The 22,274-nt window shown below is 33.7% G+C and overlaps 1 protein-coding gene across 1 annotated transcript; it reads right to left on the bottom strand.

Moving 5' to 3' along the window:
- Positions 1-18,794: 18,794 nt before the first annotated feature.
- LOC145692435 (zinc finger MYM-type protein 1-like) lies at positions 18,795-19,661 on the bottom strand. Its single transcript, XM_081767744.1, has one exon. It carries the CDS (start codon positions 19,659-19,661, stop codon positions 18,795-18,797), a length of 867 nt encoding a protein of 288 aa, XP_081623870.1.
- Positions 19,662-22,274: the final 2,613 nt, after the last annotated feature.

Genomic DNA, 22,274 nt, shown 5'->3' with positions numbered 1-22,274 from the left:
GGTCACTCTTAAAAATGGAAAATCTCTTTGGCTCTCTTAATATTTTCTTTGATTCTTTGCGATCAAAGTAACTTTAAAAGTGGAGTAAGAAATACTATTCTTCCTATTGATAGTGTAATAGTGGCTTCTAATCTCCACAACCAACCCCTTGCTAAGCCTATTCGTACACACATACATGCATAAGCTAATTTTCTGGAGATAATACTTAGATAATTACAAACAAGTGCTACAGTTTTTTTTTCGTATCAACAGATTTTCTCTTTCCCTAAAAAGCGAAACAACATAATATAACAAACCCACACTCGGATATAACAAACCCACATCCTTCTTTAACAAAAGGAAAGAAAAAAGAAGAAAAGGAACGTGCATAGTTTATCATTTGATTGCTGTTACAAGTTTGCATTGTCTATAGTTAACGGTTACCACATTGTAAAAAAACACTTTACACTAAATGGCAATCAGTTTTTTTTGGTAAGCTAGTGATTACCGCCAAGGTTGACAACACTTCCGCTCCTCTAAGGACGAAACCCGAAGATCCACGAAGCACGAACAATGGTATTTGCCGTAGAATGCTCGTGAGCGTTCACGAGGAGAGTTTCCACTATCTGCTCGCCGTGGGCAGGGCTGGTCTAGATCTTCTATACCAACAATGCTGCCACAGTCACTCTCTGTTTCATTTAACCACTTGCGTATCTGTTTACGGTCTCGTTCCGACATTTTAAACACTAAATATAAGCACCGTGTAGAAAACAGACCCAGTTATATCAAAAACCAAAATAGGCCAAGTTTAAAAAATCTAGTCCGTGTTTGGTCGCGTGGATCACAATAGTGATTCAAGTACAAAATCGACCACCCGGTAAACGCACTTTTGCCAAAAGGAAAGCTGTGACATCACTGGTCTGTTCCGCATGATGTGGTGGGAAGGTAGATGGCTGCCTAAGGTCAAGCGTTCTACCAACTCCTAGCAGCAACAAAAGATATACCCCTGGATTACAATAGTGATCCGCACGACCACTGCAGTGTTAACTGTTCATTGTGGCTTGCTGCCTGAGAGGTGTTTTAACGTAACGGATGTTGTCCCTGGTCCTTCGGTTGCTGTCAGCTTAAACGATCCATCTTTTCGGAATGTTGTTACCCAGTGGTTGGAGGAAGAAGAAGGAAGTGATGAAGATTTGACAATTTATGAAAACTTTGCTATAGAATCGGACCATGATGAAAATACCATGATCGGGCCATGAATTCTGTTAATATTTGCCGCCATTGTACAAAGTAAAAAAGTAAAAACAAGTAAAACAGCTTGGTGTTTTTGTTTTAAGAACATTAATTAATGTTGATGAAAATGGAAATGGAAAAGATATTGGTCTTTGGTATAGTTTGTGCAACCCTAGATTAGAATAGCAGGTAGTTATAGGCGTTGTGTAGAGTTTTGTTGCTGACGTTGTTAATATCCTTCATGTATATGATAGTATACAGTGGTGTACACAGAGGTTTCCGGATTTAACCCATTCCTCAACAAGATATTACCAAAAGTATTCATTGAATAATAAGATAAACGTTTATACGCACATTCTATATATACGTATGAACTTAGGAGCTTAAACGTCTTAATGAAATTCTGTGTAGCCCTACTCCACTGATATAATCCTAAGACAAATATTGTAAATTTTTTAAGTACATACAGAAACCTAACATTGCCCGTCCCGATGATATTGGTGTTAACACCACACGTTCCGAAAAGGTTTGGCTTTGTCCAATTAGCGCTCCATCTATGGAGGCGACACTAAATTAATTTCTTTTGTTTTATACTTGTATATGATCTTTGTATCTCAAATGGAAATATATTCCTGATGAGGCTTTGAAAAGTTACTAGCCTTAAAAGATAACTCTTATCGGGAAATTTTAGTACCACCGCACAAAAAAATTCTACTGTACATTCTTCTGGATCATGAGCTACTATTATGTAAGGTTTCTGCTACATTCCCGAGAACTAACTATTTGGGGATAATGGCTTAAGAGACCTATAATTGTAAAACCTTGTAACCATCTCCTTCCTCTGGGACTCCGGCTGCTTGAATCTAAAATCATAATTTGTGTATAATAATTTTGGGATTATCATGTTGCAGGTGAATAGACATGCTGACAGGACGCATATGGTAAAGTAGCATCATTCCTAGACACACTATTCATCACTAAAACTGCAAAATAACAACAACAAATATAGTAGACAGTTCTCGGTCATGGTATGACCCAGAACGATGGTCAGCTTTGCTTTCCTGAACCTATCGATATGATGCTCTATATTCTCATCTTTAGGGTTGCATTATCCTCAACATGGATACCAATATCGCGGAAAATTAATAATCAGACAATTCTTTGCTAACCAACGTGGAAATATGCTAGAATTGCTGCTGAATTTGACGATAAAACCTTGTTGGATTGTCCAGACCCAATCATGTCACACGTGACTCTATGGCAACCTACAATTGTTGTTTCGTAAGGCATGGGTGCTTCACGTGATGCGCCGTGGAGCAGCACTCCCAAGCATTTTATTAACCTTCACTGTTGCCACACTTGGTACAATTGTACCAAATTCAGCCCTTTTTGTCATTCATCGGCCCGTTGGTACCACGCTGGCATTTTCAGCCCCTTTTGTGAAAAAAATGGTACAATTCTACCCAATTCAGCATTATTTAACAAATATAAATACACATTTTCAAAAGTGTCAGTAAGACTTTTCCTACATTTCACGTTATTCATACTGTGTGTTGGACTCTTTAAAAAAAATGATGTTGAACATTTATTCTGTGACGTTGCATCGCATAACGACATGAACTTTGTGTGCGAATTTGTAATTCAAACTATACCGCGAAACAAGTGATGCTAGATGGGCGCATCCTGATAATTTATATTTTAAGATTTTATTATAACGTACTGTTTACACACGAACTCGGATATGATTGATTTGTTCCTCGTTTTATGTATTTTTTTCATATATAGCCATAATACCGTTTAGGTTTATTGGTCATCTTAATAGAGGCGCGTTTGCGTTTGGTTTCCTTGCAATACATACCGAAAATGATAAATGTTTTCCCTTTTAATTTGCGGCCTCTGTTATACTTCCTACGTATGAGAAAAGCATCATATACTTCCATGGATGTTCGGGATCCTCCTATTTGGATGTTTTTATTAAAGTAATTTTTAAAAAGAACACTTTCTTTATTTAGACTCATGGAAGAGGGGAAGAGTGTTAGAATTTTACTCTTTTAGAGCCATGTATTACAAGTGGTATAAAGAAATTAATTCAGCCCTTTTTGTTTCAATTTGGTACTATTTTTCAGCCCACTCCAGGACTAGGACTGTGGCAACACTGTTAACCTTCCATCCTCTGCACGTTCGTTCCACTGGGGAGTGAGTCCGTGCTTTGTTTTGAAGTTTGCAGTTTTAATGCCCAGTATTGTACGAGTACTATGTAAAGAACTATCTTTGAATTAAAGTTCAGTTGCACTTACTAGATGTCAACTAAAGTATTTCAGACACATTCAAAATAATAATTTTTATTTAACTTTGCTCTCAAATTAAAGTAGTTTGATGTAATTATACTTTCTAGCTCATTGGTTTAAATTAAAGCTATAAAAATGTAAATAATATATCACAGAATTCATATATTGATATATAAAACACTTGTATTGATTTATTGAGTCTTAATATATTACGTGAGAAATTTTTACGTCAATGAATTTATTGCCTTAGTCACTCGTCTATTTTATGTGTTCATTTCTTTCTGAAAGGCAGTCAGGGTGATTTATGCCCTGCCTGTAGAATTGTATATAAAACTTTTTTTACGCTGACTACATATGGATATGGTTACATTACAAATATTTGTTTATTTTATAGTTGATAGGTCAAGATCACCCCCGACATATTTCCACTCTGCTATTCAGCCTTCTGCCATCCTCTTATCAGACGTTCTTTTGAAACACTGAAATTAAGACAGTGTATTGACACGATTATTTGCAGTCAAACAAGAAAGGGATTTTATGGAGGGAAATGGTACGTGGTGGAGACGAATTCCTGACAATAGAGTTCCAATTTTAAACAAACAGGTCATCGTTTCAAGAATCATGGTCATAAAAGAGTAATATGTAGGCCTATATATTTGTTTTCAATTGGTTGTCTTCTCTCGGTAGTTAATCTGCCACAATCATGTGTTGCATTTAAAGCCAATTGGTGTCCCGCATTTAAAAAGAGAGGGAAACATGAATGTTGAACTCAATAAGCTTTAATTAAATACAAAACTAATTATTTCCTGAGCAAAACTATATATTTTCGTTAAAACTCAGCACGTGTTACAGTTTCGCCAACTAAATCTTTGGCTTCACCAGACACTATGTGATACAGGATAACTGTACAATCATATATACATACAACAGCTAAGATATCTTTCTTCTGATTGGCTACTGGCAGCAGCAAATCCCTTTCAATAATACTTATTTGAAAATGTCTATATAGATGCAGTAGTACTGGGGACACTGCGTAACTTTGGACTTTGACCCCGACCTTTGTGACGTCATAGGTCAAAGGTCAATGACCTTGGCCCGGGGTCAATGACCTAGGAGTACCTAGGACCACCCCCTCTAAATTTTGGCAGGGGTACAATGGCCCACCCCCTAAATTTTGGCAGGGGTACATAGGACCACCCCCTTAAATTTTGGAAATTGCCAAATCTAAAACCTTGGTATGGTAGCCTAGGACCACAGTATGTACCTCTATCAGTATTGGGTGTCTATGTCGTTTCCTTTTATGGGTAAAAAATTGCCAAAAATTCAAATTTCGGAGGGTTTTGACCTAATTTATCCCCTTTGATGAGGTGTTATTACCTTATATAGTTATATGGGCGTATACAGGGGTTCATTTCCTTTTATAAGACATGGGTATATTAATGCACCCCTTGAAAAATTTGGGAGGGGTACCTTGGCCCACCCCTTAAATTTTGGAAATTGACCAATTTAAACATTGGGGATTGTAGTACAGGACCCTAATATGTATTATGATAAATTTGGGTGGTCCACCTCATTCCCTTTTAGGGGTACAAAATTGCCAAAAATATAAACGTAAGCAATACGTTGTACCACGTGTTTGGTTTTCGACCTAATTTATCTGCTTGGATGAGGTCCTATTACCTTATATAGTTATATGGTCATGTATAGGGGTCCATTACCTATAAGACATAGGTACATTTGTGCACCCCTTTAAATTTTTGGGAGGGTACCTTGGCCCACTCCTTTAATTTTGGAAATTGCCCGATTTAAACATTTGGTATTATAGTATAGGACCCTAATATAGATCACTATAAATTTGGATGGTTCACCTCGTTCCCTTTTAGGGGTACAAAATTGCCCGATTTAGTACAACTACGTGTTTGGTTTTTGGCCCATTTTATCCCCCTTTGATGAGGTTCTATTACCTTATATGGTTATATGGTCATGTATAGGTATCCATTTCCTTTCGTAAGACATGGGTATATTGATGCACCCATTAATATTTTTGGGAAGGGCACCTTGGCCCACCCCTTAAATTGTAGAAACTGCCAAATTTAAACATTTGGTATCATAGTATTGGACCCTAATATATATCACTATAAATTTGGGTGGACCATCTCGTTCCCTTTTAGGGGTACAAAAAATTGCCAAAATATAAACGTAAGCAATACGTTGTACCACGTGTTTGGTTTTTTTGGTCCATTTTATCCCCTTTGATGAGATCCTATTACCTTATATGATTACAGGGGTCTATTTCCTATCATAAGACATGGGTATATTGTTGCACCCTTCTTAAAATTTGGCAAGGGGTACACCCCCTCAATTTTAGGAAATTGTCCAATTTAAGCATAGGACAGGACCTCATTATGTTTCGGTGGTCCTATTGCCAAATTTTTTAGTACAACCACGTGTTCGGTTATTGACTCAATTTATCCAGTTTGATAAGGTTATAAGGTATGGACGGTATCCCCTTTCAATTTGGTAGGACCTTTCGGGTGTAGTACGGTCACGTGATCGATGATTTGGTTTTGATGCGCGACGAGGTCTCTGGTCAATGTTCTCTAGGAATTAGGTGGGAACTTTGAAAGGAAATATTCATGGCATTTAACTTTTTCAACTTTCATACTAAAAAAATCAAACCAAAGTTTTCAAAACAAAAATTGAAACGAAAACTTTTAAACGAAAATCTTGAAACTAAAAAATTTTCAAAACAAAAATTTGAAACAAAAAATTTGAAAAAATTTTCAAACAAAAAATTTCAAACTAAAAATTTTCAAACAAAAATTTTGAAACGAAAAAAAATTTCAAACTAAAGAATTTTCAAAAAAAAGTTTGAAGCAATATTTTTGAAACAAAAAAAATTTCAAACTAAAAATTTTAAACCAAAATTTTGAAACAAAAAATTTTCAAACAAAATTTTTGAAACAAAAATTTCAAAACAAATTTCAAACGAAAAATTTTCAATTAGAATCTAAATCAAACAGTGATCAGCTTTCACGGTTAACCGTTAAACTTTATCAGGGTTTTAACTATTCGATTAACAAATAAACGGTTTCAACTATTCGATAAACAGATGAACGGTTTTCTTTCGTTTTTCGCCAACATTTACAAGTGAGTGCAAGAATTTACAAACCAGAACAAAAAATTTTGTACTCGCTTTAAATACGGATCATTTTTGAAACAAGGTGTTAGTGTTCATCATGGATACACAGTGGAAACATCCGTTTACCTGTATTCTCACAGGACCTAGTGGGTGTGGAAAAACGTATTTTGTGAAGCGATTACTGTCACATCTCCCAACCATGATCAATGCGAAATTTCGTAAGATATACTGGTATTTTGCAGAATGGCAAGACGTGTATACAACAATGCCGGTTCGAGTAGAATTTCACGAAGGACTTTCACGAATGAAAGATTTTCAGCCTCAAGATGGACCACATAACATAATCTATAAGGCATACAGGGTTTTTAAACCTAACAGAAAGCAATAATCTATAAGGAATCCAGGGGTTTTTCTTAAACTTCTCAGAAAGCAAATCTATAAAACATCCGTGCTTTTCTTAAACCTATCAGAAAGTAAATCGGTAAGGCATTCAGGTTTCTTTTTTAAAACTATCAAAAAGTCAATCTATAAGGCACCCAAGGGTTTTTCTTAAACCTATCAGAAAGTAAATCTATAAGGCATCCAGGGCTTTTCTTAAATCTATCAGAAAGCAAATCTATAAAGCATGCAGGGTTTTTCTTAAATCTATCAGAAAGCAAATCTATAAGGCATCCAGGGCTTTTCCTTAAATCAATCAGAAAGTAAATCTATAAAGAATCCATGTTTTTTCTTAAATCTATCAGAAAGCAAATCTATAAGGCATCCAGGGCATTTCTTAAATCTATCAGAAAGCAAATCTATAAGGCATCCAGTGTTTTTTCTTAAATCAATCAGAAAGTAAATCTATAAAGAATCCAGGGTTTATTCTTAAATTTGTCAGAAAGTAAATCTATAAGCCATGGATGTTTTTTCTTCTTAAATCTATCAGAAAGTAAATCTATAAGGCTTTCAGTGCTTTTCTTAAACCTATCAGAAAGGAAATCTATAAGCATTCAGGAGTTTTTCTTAACCTAACAGAAAGTAATAATCTGTAAGGAATTCAGATGTTTTTCATAAACCTAATTTATAAGGCAACCAGGGTTTTTTCTTAAACCTAACTATAAGGCATCCAGGGTTTTAAAACTTAACAGTAAGTAATAACCTACAAGGAATCCAGGAGTTTTTCTTAAACCTAACCGCATAAAGGATTCAGGGGATTTACTTAGATCTATCATAAAATAAATCTATAAGGCATTTAGTATTTTTTGTTAAAGCTATTAGAAAGCAAATCTATAAAACATCCAGGAGTTTCTCTTAAACCTAACAGAAAATAATAGTCTATAAGGAATTCAGGGTTTTTTCATAAACCTAATCTATGAGGCATCCAGGTTTTTTTTATTTAAACCTAATATATAAGGCATCCAGGTTTATTAAACGTAACAGAAAGTAATAATCTATAATGAATCCAGGGATTTTCTTAAACCTAATCTATAATTATTAGAATTTTTAGGATTTTTTGTTAAACCTAATGTATAAGGCATCCAGAACTTTTTCTTAAATTCTTTCATAAAGAAACTATAATGCATCCAGTTTTTTAATTAAATCTATCAGAAAGTAAATCTGTACGGCATTTCGGTTTTTTTCTTAAATCTATCAGAAAGTAAATCTGTACGGCATTTCGTGTTTTTTCTTAAATCTATCAGAAAGTAAATCTATAAGGCATCCAGGTTTTTTCTTAAATCTATCATAATGTAAATCTATAAAGAATCCAGGGTTTATTCTTAAATTTGTCAGAAAGTAAAACTATAAGCCATGGATGTTTTTTCTTCTTAAATCTATCAGAAAGTAAATCTATAAAAAAGGCTTTCAGTGCTTTTCTTAAACCTATCAGAAAGGAAATCTATAAGCATTCAGGAGTTTTTCTTAACCTAACAGAAAGTAATAATCTGTAAGGAATTCAGATGTTTTTCATAAACCTAATTTATAAGGCAACAAGGGTTTTTTCTTAAACCTAACTATAAGGCATCCAGGGTTTTAAAACTTAACAGTAAGTAATAACCTACAAGGAATCCAGGAGTTTTTTTTAAACCTAACCGCATAAAGGATTCAGGGGATTTACTTAGATCTATCATAAAATAAATCTATAAGGCATTTAGTATTTTTTGTTAAAGCTATTAGAAAGCAAATCTATAAAACATCCAGGAGTTTCTCTTAAACCTAACAGAAAATAATAGTCTATAAGGAATTCAGGGTTTTTTCATAAACCTAATCTATGAGGCATCCAGGTTTTTTTTTATTTAAACCTAATATATAAGGCATCCAGGTTTATTAAACGTAACAGAAAGTAATAATCTATAATGAATCCAGGGATTTTCTTAAACCTAATCTATAATTATTAGAATTTTTAGGATTTTTTGTTAAACCTAATGTATAAGGCATCCAGAACTTTTTCTTAAATTCTTTCATAAAGAAACTATAAATGCATCCAGCTTTTTATTAAATCTATCAGAAAGTAAATCTGTACGGCATTTCGGTTTTTTTCTTAAATCTATCAGAAAGTAAATCTGTACGGCATTTCGTGTTTTTTCTTAAATCTATCAGAAAGTAAATCTATAAGGCATCCAGGTTTTTTCTTAAATCTATCATAAAGTAAATCTATAAGCCATCCAAGAGTTTCTCTTAAACCGAACAGAAAGTAATAATCTATATGGAATCCTCGGGTTTTTCTTATAACTAATCTATAACGCATCCTGGGGTTTTTCTTAAACCTAATCTAGAAGGCATCAAGAGGTTGTACTTAAGCCTATAAGAAAGATAATCTATAATGCATCCATTGTTTTGTCTTAAATGTATCAGAAAGTAAATTTGTAAGTCATCTCGGGTTTTTTCTTAAATATATCACGAAGTAAATCTATAGGGCATCCAGGGCTTTTCTTAAATTTTTCAGAAAGTATATCAATAAGGCATTCAGGGTTTTTCTTAAATCTATCGGAAACTAAATTTATAATATATCCAGAGTTTTTCTTAAATCTATCGGAAAGTAAATGTATTAGGCATCCTGGGTTGGTTCTTTAAATCTATCAGATAGTAAATCTATAAGGTATCAAGGCGTTTTTCTTAAATCTATAAGGCATCCAGGGTTTTCCCTAATCTTATCGGATAGTAAATGTTTAAGGCATTAATTTTTTATTAAATCTATCAGAAAGTAAATCTATAAGACATTTAGTTTTTTTTCTTATACCTATCAGAAAGTAAATCTATAAGCCATCCAGGGGTATTTCTTAAACCTAACAGAAAGTAATAATCTATAAGGAATGGAGTTTTTTTTTTCATAAACCTAATCTATAAGGCATCTAGGGGTTTTTCTTAAACCTAATCTGTAAGGCATTTAGGGATTTTTAAACCTAACAAAGCAATAATCTATATGGAATCCTCGGGTTTTTCTTATAACTAATCTATAACAAATCCTGGAGATTTTCTTAAATCTATAAGAAAGTAAATCTCTAAGGCACCAAGTGGTTTTTCTTAAACCTCTCAGAAAGTAAATTTAAAAGGCATCCAGGGCATTTCTTAAATCTATCAGACAGTAAATCTATAAGGAATCCAGGTTTTTCTTAAATCTATCAGAAAGTAAATCTGTAAGGCACTAAGGGTCTATTGTCAAATTTGTCAGAAAATAAATCTATAAGACATCCATGTTTTACTTAAATCTATCAAAATGTAAATCTACAAACCATCCAGCCGTTTTTCTTAGCCTAACAGAAAGTAATAATCTATAAAGAATCCAGGTTTTTATAATAAACTTAATCTATAAGAAATCCAGGGGTTTTTCTTAAACCTAATCTATAAGGCATTCAGGGGTTTTTCTTAACCCTAATCTAGAAGGCATCAAGAGGTTTTTCTTAAACCGATAAGAAAGAAAATCTATAATACATACAGTGTTTCTCTTAAATGTATCAGAAAGTAAGTCTTTAAGCCATCCAGGGGAATTTCTTAAACCTAACAAAGTAATAATCTATAAGGAATGGAGGGTTTTTCATAAACCTAATCTAAGGCATCTAGGTTTTTTTCTTAAACCTAATCTATAAGGCATTCAGGGTTTTTTCTTAAATCTATGAGAAAGTAAATCTCTAAGGCACCCAGGGACTTTTCTTAAACCTCTCAGAATGTAAATTTAAAAGGCATCCAGGGCATTTCTTAAATCTATCAAACAGCAAATCTATAATTAATCCAGTTTTTTTCTTAAACCTATCAGAGAGTAAATCTATAAGGCACCCAGGATCTATTGTTGAATTTGTCAGAAAATAAATCTATAAGACACCCATGTTTTTTCTTAAATCTATCAGAAAATAAATCTACAAGCCATCCAGCGGTTTTTCTTAACCTAACAGAAAGTAATAATCTATAAAGAATTCAGGGTTTTTTCATAAACTTAATCTATAAGGAATCCAGGGTTTTTCTTAAACCTAATCTATAAGGCATTCAGGGTTATCCTTAAACTTATCGGAACGTAAATCTATAATGCATTCATTTTTATTAAATCTATCAGAAAGTAAATCTTTAAGGCATTCAGTGTTTTTTCTTAAACCTATCAGAAAGTAATAATCTATAAGGAATGGAGGGTTTTTTCATAAACCTAATAAATAAGGCATCTATGTGTTTTTCTTAAACCTAATCTATAAGGCATTCAGGGATTTTTTAAACCTAACATAAAGTAATAATCTATATGGAATCCTAGGGTTTTCCTTAAACCCAATTTATAAGGCATCCAGGGGTTTTTCTTGAAGAAAATCTATAAGGCGTCCGGGATTTTTTCTTAAACGTATCACAAAACAAATCTATAAGGCATCCAGTGTTTTTCTTAAATCTATCAGAAAATATGTTTGTAAGGCATCCAAGGTTTTTCCTTAAATCTCTCTGAAAGTAAATCTATAAGGCATCCAGTTTTTTTTAAATCTATCAAAAACTCAATCTATAACGCATTCAGGATTTTTTCTGAAATCCATCGGAATGTAAATTTATGAGGCATCCAGAGTTTTTTCTTAAATCTATCAGAAGATATATCTGTAAGGAATCCAGAGTTTTTTCTTTAAATCTATCAGAAAGTAAATCTGTAAGGCATCCAGGGTTTTTCTTAAATATATAAGGCATCCAGAGTTTTTCCTTAAACCTATCGGAAAATAAATCTATAATGCATCCAGGATTTTTCCTAAACCTATCAGAAAGTAAATCTATAAAGCATCCAGGGTCTTTTTTTTAAGCCTGTCAGAAAGTATATCTATAAGGCATCCAGGTTTTTTTTCTTAAACCTATCAGAAATCAAATCTATATGTCATCCAGGGTTTTTCTTAAAACTGTCGGAAATAAATCTATGAGGCATCCGAGATTTTTTAAAAACCTATCAGAAAATAAATCTACGAGGAGCTCATGGTGTATGTTAAAATTAAATTTCCTCTCATGTAGCCATTAAGGACTTTAGCCAACCAATTGCTAATTTGAATGTGTGGATTCGTCACTGGCAATGCCATCTAAGTTTTTACCAACAGTCTCCTATCCAAGTAGTAGTCAAAACCATAATATTTGGATTTGACGTCTCACTGCATTCTCTTACACGGTGGCCGGAGCGGTGATAATAGTACACATTAAACCTAACTAAAAACACACATGTAATAGTAATATAGTTAAGTGAGATAATAGTAATATAGTTAAGTGAGACTGCTCTTCGTGGTCAAAGTTTAACAGTTGATTCTATGGAAAAAGAATTGTGGATATGTTTTGCTCAACTTTCAACTATATTACTATCTTACATTACATAGTAATAAACATTTGATAGTGTAAATTACTAGCAAAATATTTACATACAAGTAGGTATTTAACCATCTTATTTTTAAAATCAAACCTTTGGATAATTAATCGTTTCTATCATGTGTAAAACTTGACGCTAAATGCCCATAAATTTGTTTTAAGTTCATAATTTAAATATATTCAATTCCTTTTCTATCTTTTAATACTTTTCATTACCCTCTTCATTATCTTAATACTTTTCATGTTTGTTCTATAATCCCTATAATGTTTTAATCCATTTTTTAAAAAATAATATCATGAAATTAGTTACTGAATTCTGAAAGCTCGATCAGATATAAAATTTTCTTCATTTGTTAGATCGAAATAGACATAAATAAGAACAAACACATTTAAATGCGTTAGTTACAGGTATACTGTAATCTTATTTTACTATTTTTAAATGATGCAGAGTGTGTTCATCTGGTACTGCAGAACTCGTGGCTCATGAATACAATGCATCATCGAGCAGCCACTGGTAATCACATTTTTGTCTTAAATCGTCTACACATTGTGCATATGTGGGGTCAATCTGATGGCTCTTTCTTGAGGATTCATTGTTAATGTCCGGGTGTGTGTTTTGTGAGGTAGTTAGTGGACAGTTACTAGAAAAAGCCATAAAATGATTCATGTGGAGACAGGAAATAAACGTGTTGTACTGTACAGGAAAAACATATATTAAATGTTAAGAAAGAGATATTAAAAACAACCGGTGTTCAATGAAATGTGGATCGGAGAAGAACGAGAAAATATACCCAGATTTAGTGAAAAACGGAAATATTAACGTGAGTTGGATAGGGAAAAATAACACTGGAAGTAGCTGAAAGGAGGAAATAAACTATTGGAGTTGTTTGAATAAAATGGTTGTATTGTTAGAGCTTTGTGATTATGTATGATAAGTGTTCCCATATTTTTAGACTAAACATTTGAGACGCCTCGTGAAAACGTACAGTGTATTCCTAGATTTTTGGTTTTGCTGAAATTAACTAAACACAATCATGCTTGGAATTTATGAATCATATGTAAAAACTGTTTCTGATGCTACATTTCCTCTTGAATTCAAACACATAATTTATTTTTCCCCTAGCGCATTCAGGTTTTTCTACAATTTGAAAAGAAAAACATGTTCACTGATTAATTTTAAAAAAATAATGTTCAGTGCATACGAAACATACATTTGGCAACCGCACAAAATGTGGCATCGCCGAGACATCAGGTGAAAACAATGTAGCAGACAGTTATTAGCCAACTGTGGAAGTGTTGTCTGTTCTGCTGCGGTTTCAGTTTTTACTTTCAGTTGTTTGAAAAGAACACGTTGTTATCATGCCGAATCGAGGTTGCGTAAATCACCCAAATTCATTTTGTTGTTTTTGTGGCAGGTTTGTTCTTGAAAAACAGCGACAGAAGAGAAGTAAGCTCGTGAAGAGTAGCATACCAGACGTGCTTGGGTATGGATATCGGTGACCAAGACAAGAGACTCGAGCCTGACATTGTGTGTCCGTCTTGTGTTGCACGACTGTGGATGCAAGATGTGAAGAACACTATGCCGTTCGCCACCTATGGCTTGGAGACATCAGAGGGGCCAAGCACGGACTGTTACTTTTGTCTTGCGAAAGTTAAAGAACACAGCACAAAAACTAAAAAGAATATATTGTATCTCAATCTTCTGTCAGCAATTAGACCTGTTCCACATTACGAATATTTACCCATCCCCGTTCCACCTGATAAATGTGACAGTAGCTTCGATATGGAATATAAAGGTCAAACTTCATCCGGTATGTATGTACAGGTAGGAGCCACTGAAAACAGTCATCAGTTTACACGAAGTGAACTCAACAACCTCGTCAGGAACCTTAATTTAACGAAAGTAAAGGTACAATTTCTTGCTTCTACTCTGAAGATAAAGAACTTACTCGTGCCGGGAACAAATTTTGCATGATACAGGATCTCTTGCCCTTCTTTCAGAGTCAGACTCTATGATGTACGTTCAAACGTAAACGGTTTAATGTATCACCTTGAAATAGGATGCAACGCTGCTGATTCGAGATTGTTTATAGATTTCAATAAAATAAGTCTAAAGGGAGTCCTTCAAAAGTGAAACACATTTCTATCTATCCCCGTGACACATTCGGTAGTAATAAAAGAAAACTATAAGATTATTCAGTGTGTGTTGGAGAATGTGACGTACACAAATTGCTTTTACTGTATGTGGTGATTTCAAGGTTATTGGTTGAGCTACAGACTGCGATGGGTGAAGTTGAACTGCTTGTCTGGTGAAGTTTTAAAAAATATAGTCAATAACTTCTTGGGTAATAACAAGGCTAAAAACTGCGAAGAGTTGGTCAGTGAAATGTTACTACACTTCCGACCATTAGGATGTAACATTAGTGTGAAGCTCACTTTCTGCATAGTCACTTGAGTTACTTCCCAAGTAACTTGGGACAGTTCAGTGAGGAACTTGGGGAGATATTCCACCAAACAATTAATACGGAGAAAAGATACCAGGGGTGGTGGAATATTAATATGTTTGTTGATTTTTGTTGATTTCTGAAAACAGAAGGAAGTTTTGCATTCTTTTGTTTCTGAACTAGATTCATTTATTGATTTGTGTTTCGTGTGTATGTTTGAGTAGCCATTGTTATTGCTTCTATAGGGTTACAAACCACGGAACTACTTTAATTTATGCATTTAACCTACATGTATATTTCCTGCTATAGTAATTGTAGATAATCTAAGAAAAATACGAAATGTGTGTACACTATTAGTAACGACTTGTCCAAAATCATTAACACCTTTGCTCCAAGTATCACTTTTATTCTATACCTTTTGTAGGTATACACGTTTTATATGAGCTATCCGAAGTAATCTTTACTGGATAAACAATCACACTAGCTGTAATTACTATATATTAAGACTCTTCAACCATACATATCTTAATTGCATCAATATAATCTAGATTCTCTTTCAATCTGAATAATTCACATACATTTCCTTAACCACCACTACCTAACAGTATGTGTACATTTTTACGCACTTTCTGCCCAAACTACATCCCAACAGTAATCGCATAGTGTTTTAACATATTTGGTATAGTATGTATAAGTATTACTACTGCTACTATAAATTTAATTTAATCTTATTAATGAAATGTACAACTCGGGAAAATACAAAGAGATTTCGAGAAAAGCATATTGGTACCTATCCCGAAGAGAAAAGGCGCACGGAAATGCAAAGAACACACAACGTTAAGTTTACTTTCCCATGCATAAAAAATACTGTGCAAAATTGTTGCACAACGAATAGAAGGGAAAATCGAAGAAAGGTTATCGGAGCACCAGTTTGGATTCAGGAGAAAAAGGGGAACAAGGGAAACAATACTGAGTCTACGGTTGATCATGGAACAGCACATAAGAATAAACAAACCAATTGTGATAGCATTTGTAGATATAGAAAGAGCTTTTGGCAATGTAGATTGGAATATCATGTTCAGAGCGTTGAAGAATCTGAAAGTGGATTATAGAGATAGAAGAATAATTATAATATACCAACTTTATAAGAAGCAGATAGCTGTCATACGAAGACATCAGAAGGAAGCAAGAATAAGTCAAGGAGACAGGCAAGAATGTGGACTTTCACCTCTCGTGTTCAACGACTATATAGAAGAGGCTATGAAAGAATTCTTTGATAAAAACGGGAAAAGCGTAAAAATAAATGGTCAGGTTTTTAGTACAATAAAGTTTGTTGATGACATAGCATTGATAGAAGAGAACGAAAAGGACTTGCAGAAAGCATTTTCAAACTTGAACGGCCAACTGGAAAAAGGATGCAAAATGAAGATAAATAAGAAGAAAACGAAAGTGATAAAGTGCACAAGAGCGGAACATGAAGAGGCAAACGTATGACTACATAGAGAGAAAGTCGAAGACGTTAAGACGTTCCCTTATTTAGGACGTCTAATATCCTCGGACGGAAGAAGTGAAAAAGACGTAAGTTCCAGAATAGTGCAGGCTAAACAAGCATTCAGTAGGAAAAAAGAACTACTAACATCAAGAAATGTGTCGTTGGACGTTTGTAAACGATTTATTAAGACACTGGTATGAAGCGTGGCGCTTTACGGATCAGAGACGTGGACATTGAGAAGAGCGGAAATATCCAAACTGGAAGCATTTGAATTCTGGTGTTGGTGCAGAATGCTGCGCATATCATGGACCGAAACGAAAAGGAAAGAAGACGTACTAAAGGAAGCTAATGAAGGACGACAGATCATGAAGATAATAGGAAAAAAGAAACAACATGCTTGGCCACCTTATTCGGCACTTCGATTGGATCACCATGCTGATACAGCTAAAGGCAGAAGGAAAACCAGAAAGAGGAAGACCAAGGATAGAATATCTTGATGCAGTTACGAAGAAGAGGCCTTAACAAGGTATAAAACAGCTCTCCCAAGCGAGAGAAAAATTTTAAAATTTCCATGTTGCCCACCAACCTATGGTTTTTGTTAACAAGGAGACTATAAATACTACAAACAACACCAATGGCGATTAAAGCCCCCATTGCAAAAATATGTTTAGACAGAAAAAGTAATTATATTTTGAAAATCAAGGCAAATTTCTGATTTCAAATCACCTTGAATATTAATGTCGAGTTTCAAATTTATATATATATATATATATATATATATATATATATATATATATATATATATATATATATATATATATATATATATAATACACAAATTTCGTTATTGTATACGAGCCTCTAGGCATTTTAGTATGAAAACCAGTAGCGTAGCGTAAGTTTTCAAAGTGGGTAGACATCTCAATATTTTTTCAACACTCTAGATAGACGCAGATACTAGCATTCCTATCAGTAGCTGATAAGTTATAAATGTACACCAGAAAAATATCAATTGTTAAAAATAACCTATGCTATTATTATTATTATTTGCATTTGTACGACATATACAAAAATCAATTATTAGGTGCTCAGTGTAAAGAAACATATTCTTACTTAGTACATAATATTATATATATATATATATCGTGCAACATACCTTGGTAATTCCTACATTTTCTTGTATGACAGTTCGCTGCGACGATCCTTCTTCTCAGCGAACACATCAATAACTTTTTGTTTGAAACAGGGATCACTTGCAGCATCTTTAAGCAAAGATTTTTCAATGGCCATCAAACTCAAAGCTGAAAGTCTCTCATTAGACATAGAATTCCTTAAAAATGTTTTTACGCGTTTAAGAGCACTCATGCTTCTTTCGCTTGACGCCGTTGTAGCAGCAATACTTAAAGTCAAATGTAACAACTTCGTCAATTGCACATAAATGCTTTGTAGCTCATTCTCGTGAAGATACTTTAATAACGCGTGTGGTGACAGGTACTTTTCAGAGTCACTGTAAAGAATAGCAAGTTCGTTTCTCAGTTGTTGTTCGTCGAAGAATGGATATGTCTTCATTAACTGTTGCAGTTTGTTAAGAGGAAAGTTAACTTTATATTCGAGAAACTTTTTCTCGTTTAACAATTCTACGAAAGTAATTTCCTCAAAATCTTTAAATCTTTCATTCATTTGAGTTGTAAATGAGTCTAAAATTTCAAATGTCAGCCGGCGCAAGTTTCTCAAGTGCGTTTCCTCGTACTTTATTTTACTATTTAGCTGACGAGCTTCCTCACAACAGGCTATAATACTTTCCTCGCATCTCATTTCCATAAACTGCTTCAATACAAAACGAACCTCATTGATGCATAATGTAATATCGGAACAACTTTTTAATTGTAGAATTCTAAATAGATTATCGGTGAACGCAAACAATTTACTGAACAAGCAAAGCAGAAACATAAACGTTGGATTTTTTTAATTTTCTTGCTAAACTACGAGCATATTCAACGGATGATGGGTCCCACTCATCATCTTCAATAACATGGGTTACCGCTCTTTCCAACTCTTTAAAACGAGCTTTAATTGTTAACGCTCCTCTAGAATGGTAATTCCATCTGGTGTCACTGTGATGAGGGAGTTTGAAACCTTGTTCACGCAAAAGTTCGCTTCGTTTAGAAGACTTACTAAAAATGTATGAAATGTGCTTATGTCACATATGAAGAACTTTACTTCTTTTATATGCTTAGATGCATACAATAAAACAAGATTCATTTGGTGTGCATAACAATGAATGAAAAGTGCGTATGGATAAAATTGCTTCACAAGTGCTTGTACGCTAGTATGGCAACCTTTCATTACAGACGCCCCATCATATGTCTGACATATAAGTTTATTTCCTATGTCCCAATCCTTCAGAACATGCAAAATAATGTCAGACCCTGTTAACATGCAAAACCCACCGCTGTTTTGTCTTTAAAAACATTAAAAAAAAAGATAAATATTTCTTCCACTCTGTCTTTTATTACATATCGGAATATAATGCTCAATTGAGCTCTGCAGGAAACATCAGTAGTGTCATCAGCTTGAATGGAAACAAAATAGGTCTGATCTATTTCTTTCTTTATAGTTTGTAACAATATATGGTTTATGGATTGAATCAAATCATTTTGTATGTCTGGTGATGTTCCTTTGAAAGCAGAGTTAGACTGAAAATGCATTCTAAGCTCCTGCTCTTCTTGAGCCAGTAAGTCTAAGAGCTCTAGATAGTTACCTTTATTTGCAGATAACTCATCTTCGCGATGGCCACGAAACGCTAATTCTTGTCTTCCTAAGTAACAAATTGCATCAATAATTCGACCTAAAACTCTTCTGTTCGTTGATACTTTTTCATTATATTGTAAGGTAGCCAGACGCGAAGATTCTGACAGAGCATGTTCTATTCGATTTCGTCCCAGCATATGAAAGCACTCCGTATTTTTTAAGTGTTTTTGAGAGGATTGGTGCTTAGTTGCTTTCCTTTCAAAATTCTTCACGGTTTCAATACCACTTTCATTCCACTCAGAATCTCCCCCAAAGAGAATACACACAAAACAATAAAGCTTATTTCTTTTAGTACTACCTGTCAACCACGTGTATTTTGTATACCAAGATGACTGAAATTTCCTCACTACCTTGCCATCTTTTTGAACTAAAAGTAAATTTGGAGTTGGTCTTTGTTTTTTCACTTCACACTTATCTTCATATGAAAATTTTGAAAAGCCATTTATTAGCAGATGATCCACTAAATCTATATTAGTTTGTTCACACATGATTCAAAGTACACACGGAAACGTTTATACATACACACGAAACCTACACACACAAACACAACGTAAATTAAACTTATAATCGCAAACAACGAAAACGAAAACAACCACCTACAAAATCTTCCGCACAAATGAAGAGGGACCAATGTTTCTTACTCCAGTATTGTGATTAGACAGAAGTCGGACCTCGCTTATGCTAGGTTTCACCCCAATTATGGTAGGATTTCAAGGATTATTCTGGTGCTAAATTATATAAGATTTTTTATTTTTTTAGATTTCTTAATAATGTACATTTGAATAAGGAAAAAAATATTTAGAAGAAAAATCAACATATTTTTGTTATATTTGGTATTATTGCTCAAAATTGGTATCACTGTCTGAGCCATTCGAGCAAGTGTCTCTTTCAGAGCTTTTTTAAAGGGGCGTGAAGCTTCCCACAGGAAGACGCGCGTCGCTTTTTAGAGGGTGCTGCTGTGACTTCTTTCACTTGCTGTGAGACATGTTTCAAGCAGATTCTGTTAGTTACTGAAATGCAACTTTTCCTTCGCCATTAAAAAAAAAAGTTGTTACCTACTAATTTAATACGATATTACTGCTATTATTTAAATATTAAAACTTCCAATTTTTTAAATGTAAATCAATAAAAAAATATTATTCATATTTGACTTCTAAGAGCAAAATATGTTAAATGTATATTAATATTTTGAAAGGGTAGACACTGTCTCATTGTCTCATAGCACGCTACGCTCCTGATGAAAACGAGGAAGGGAGTGAGGAAGAATTTAATTTATAATGGCCAAAAGCAAAATGAACATTTTGTTTTTTTACATCAAAGCGAGAATATCAGCGACGGGGTAATATATGGAAGCTGTTAAATTGCATCAAGTGACATCTGGCATAAGTTGTTAAATGGTCATGATAAAAAAAACTGCCTGATATTTTGTGTGCATTGTAAAGTGACGATATTTGCAAACATGTTCAATACTACTATTACTACTACTACTACTACTACTACTACTACTACTAATAATAATAATAATAATAATAATAATAATAATAATAATAATAATAATAATAATAATAATAATAATAATATGATGATGATGATGAAGAAGAAGATGAATAGTTAACATAGATATTAATCTCAGATAACTTGGGAAGACAGCAGTAAGTACGCCAGAAATTTTTACTTAGGGGGGTGTTCAAAATAAAAGGAGGGGTGTGCTCTCAGAATAGTGATATAATTTTTAAACAAACTCAAACAAGAAAACAGTATGTTTTGTTACGCAACTATTGCAATACTATTATTACTACTACTACTACTACTACTACTACTACTACTACTACTACTACTACTACTACTACTAATAATAATAATAATAATAATAATAATAATAATAATAATAATAATAATAATAATAATAATATCAACTCTTTGCAGTGGTAGGTTCAATAAAGTAAGTTCACACTTTTGAGCATTTATTATTATTATTAAACTAAGTAATACAGTGAAACCTCTCAAAACGGACATCGGTGGAACCGATTATTTGTCCGTAAATGAGAGGTGTCCCTAAAAGGAAGGGTTCTCTCTCATAACACCACATCACACATATTTATGGCATGGAAAAATAAGAAAGTTTGTTCTCTTACGAAGATGTCCACTATTGAGAGATGCCCGTTAAGAGAGGTTTCACTGTATTAGGAATTAACCTCCACAATTTTACCTAGTAATTACATGTGAATTGATTACATACGAATTATTGTAGTCTAATTATTTCGCAAAATTCTGCTATTATTTCAATTTATTCACCCCAGCAAGTTTTAGTGGGTGATTTTTTTTTCAAAATATTAATTGGGAAAAAATTCCCTCGTCCCACGCTGAAATCCTATTCGTTTAGTAATTAATACTGTACATAGTTCCAATTTCATTTCATTTAATATTCTAACCATGTTGTCAGTTTCGTATTTACGATTTTGTTTCGGGGGGCTTTGCTAACTTTCGGGGGGGGTTGTCTGAAAATGTGAAAATTGTGCAAGATATTTCATACACTTTGCTATAGTAAGTAAGATTTCGGGGGAGGCTTAAGCCCGGAAGCCCCCCCCCCTAAATACGCTACTGCCTGTTTTTAACGTTAATTGTTGTAATATTATTTGATCTCTTAATCTCCATTTCTGCCCCCTCCTGGCTACGTTATTGGCTCTGAATATCTTTCATAAGAAAATTATTCGTTGATTTAGTTTTTTTTTTATTCAGGAATCCAATTTCCCAATTTACAAATATGTTGTATCTTTCTGTTTTGTCTTATTTAATACACCCTAATTTTAATAATCCCAGGGCTCATAGTGGTCTGATCTCTTGTAAATAGTGGAAAAGTGATCAAAAAGGCCAAAAGCACAGGTAAAAGTGACCAAAATCTCATCATGCCCCTTTTTCCCTTTGTCAATTTCTCCATCACCTCTCTCTTTGTTTGTTCTTTTGTTTCTTCTTTACTTCTTTTTGAGCCTTCTCTTTTCTTAGGTTTTCAAAGTATGCTTTGTAGTTACGGTAAGCAGACTTAGCAGATGTAAACAGCTTCTGAGTAAGTGGAACCAGTTTTGGCTTATTTCCGAATTTCT

Source organism: Thermobia domestica, chromosome 8 (genome assembly GCF_964235325.1).
Source record: "Thermobia domestica chromosome 8, izTheDome1.hap1.1, whole genome shotgun sequence".
NCBI classification, from domain to species: domain Eukaryota; kingdom Metazoa; phylum Arthropoda; class Insecta; order Zygentoma; family Lepismatidae; genus Thermobia; species Thermobia domestica.
This window is presented reverse-complemented; position numbering and strand designations above follow the sequence as displayed.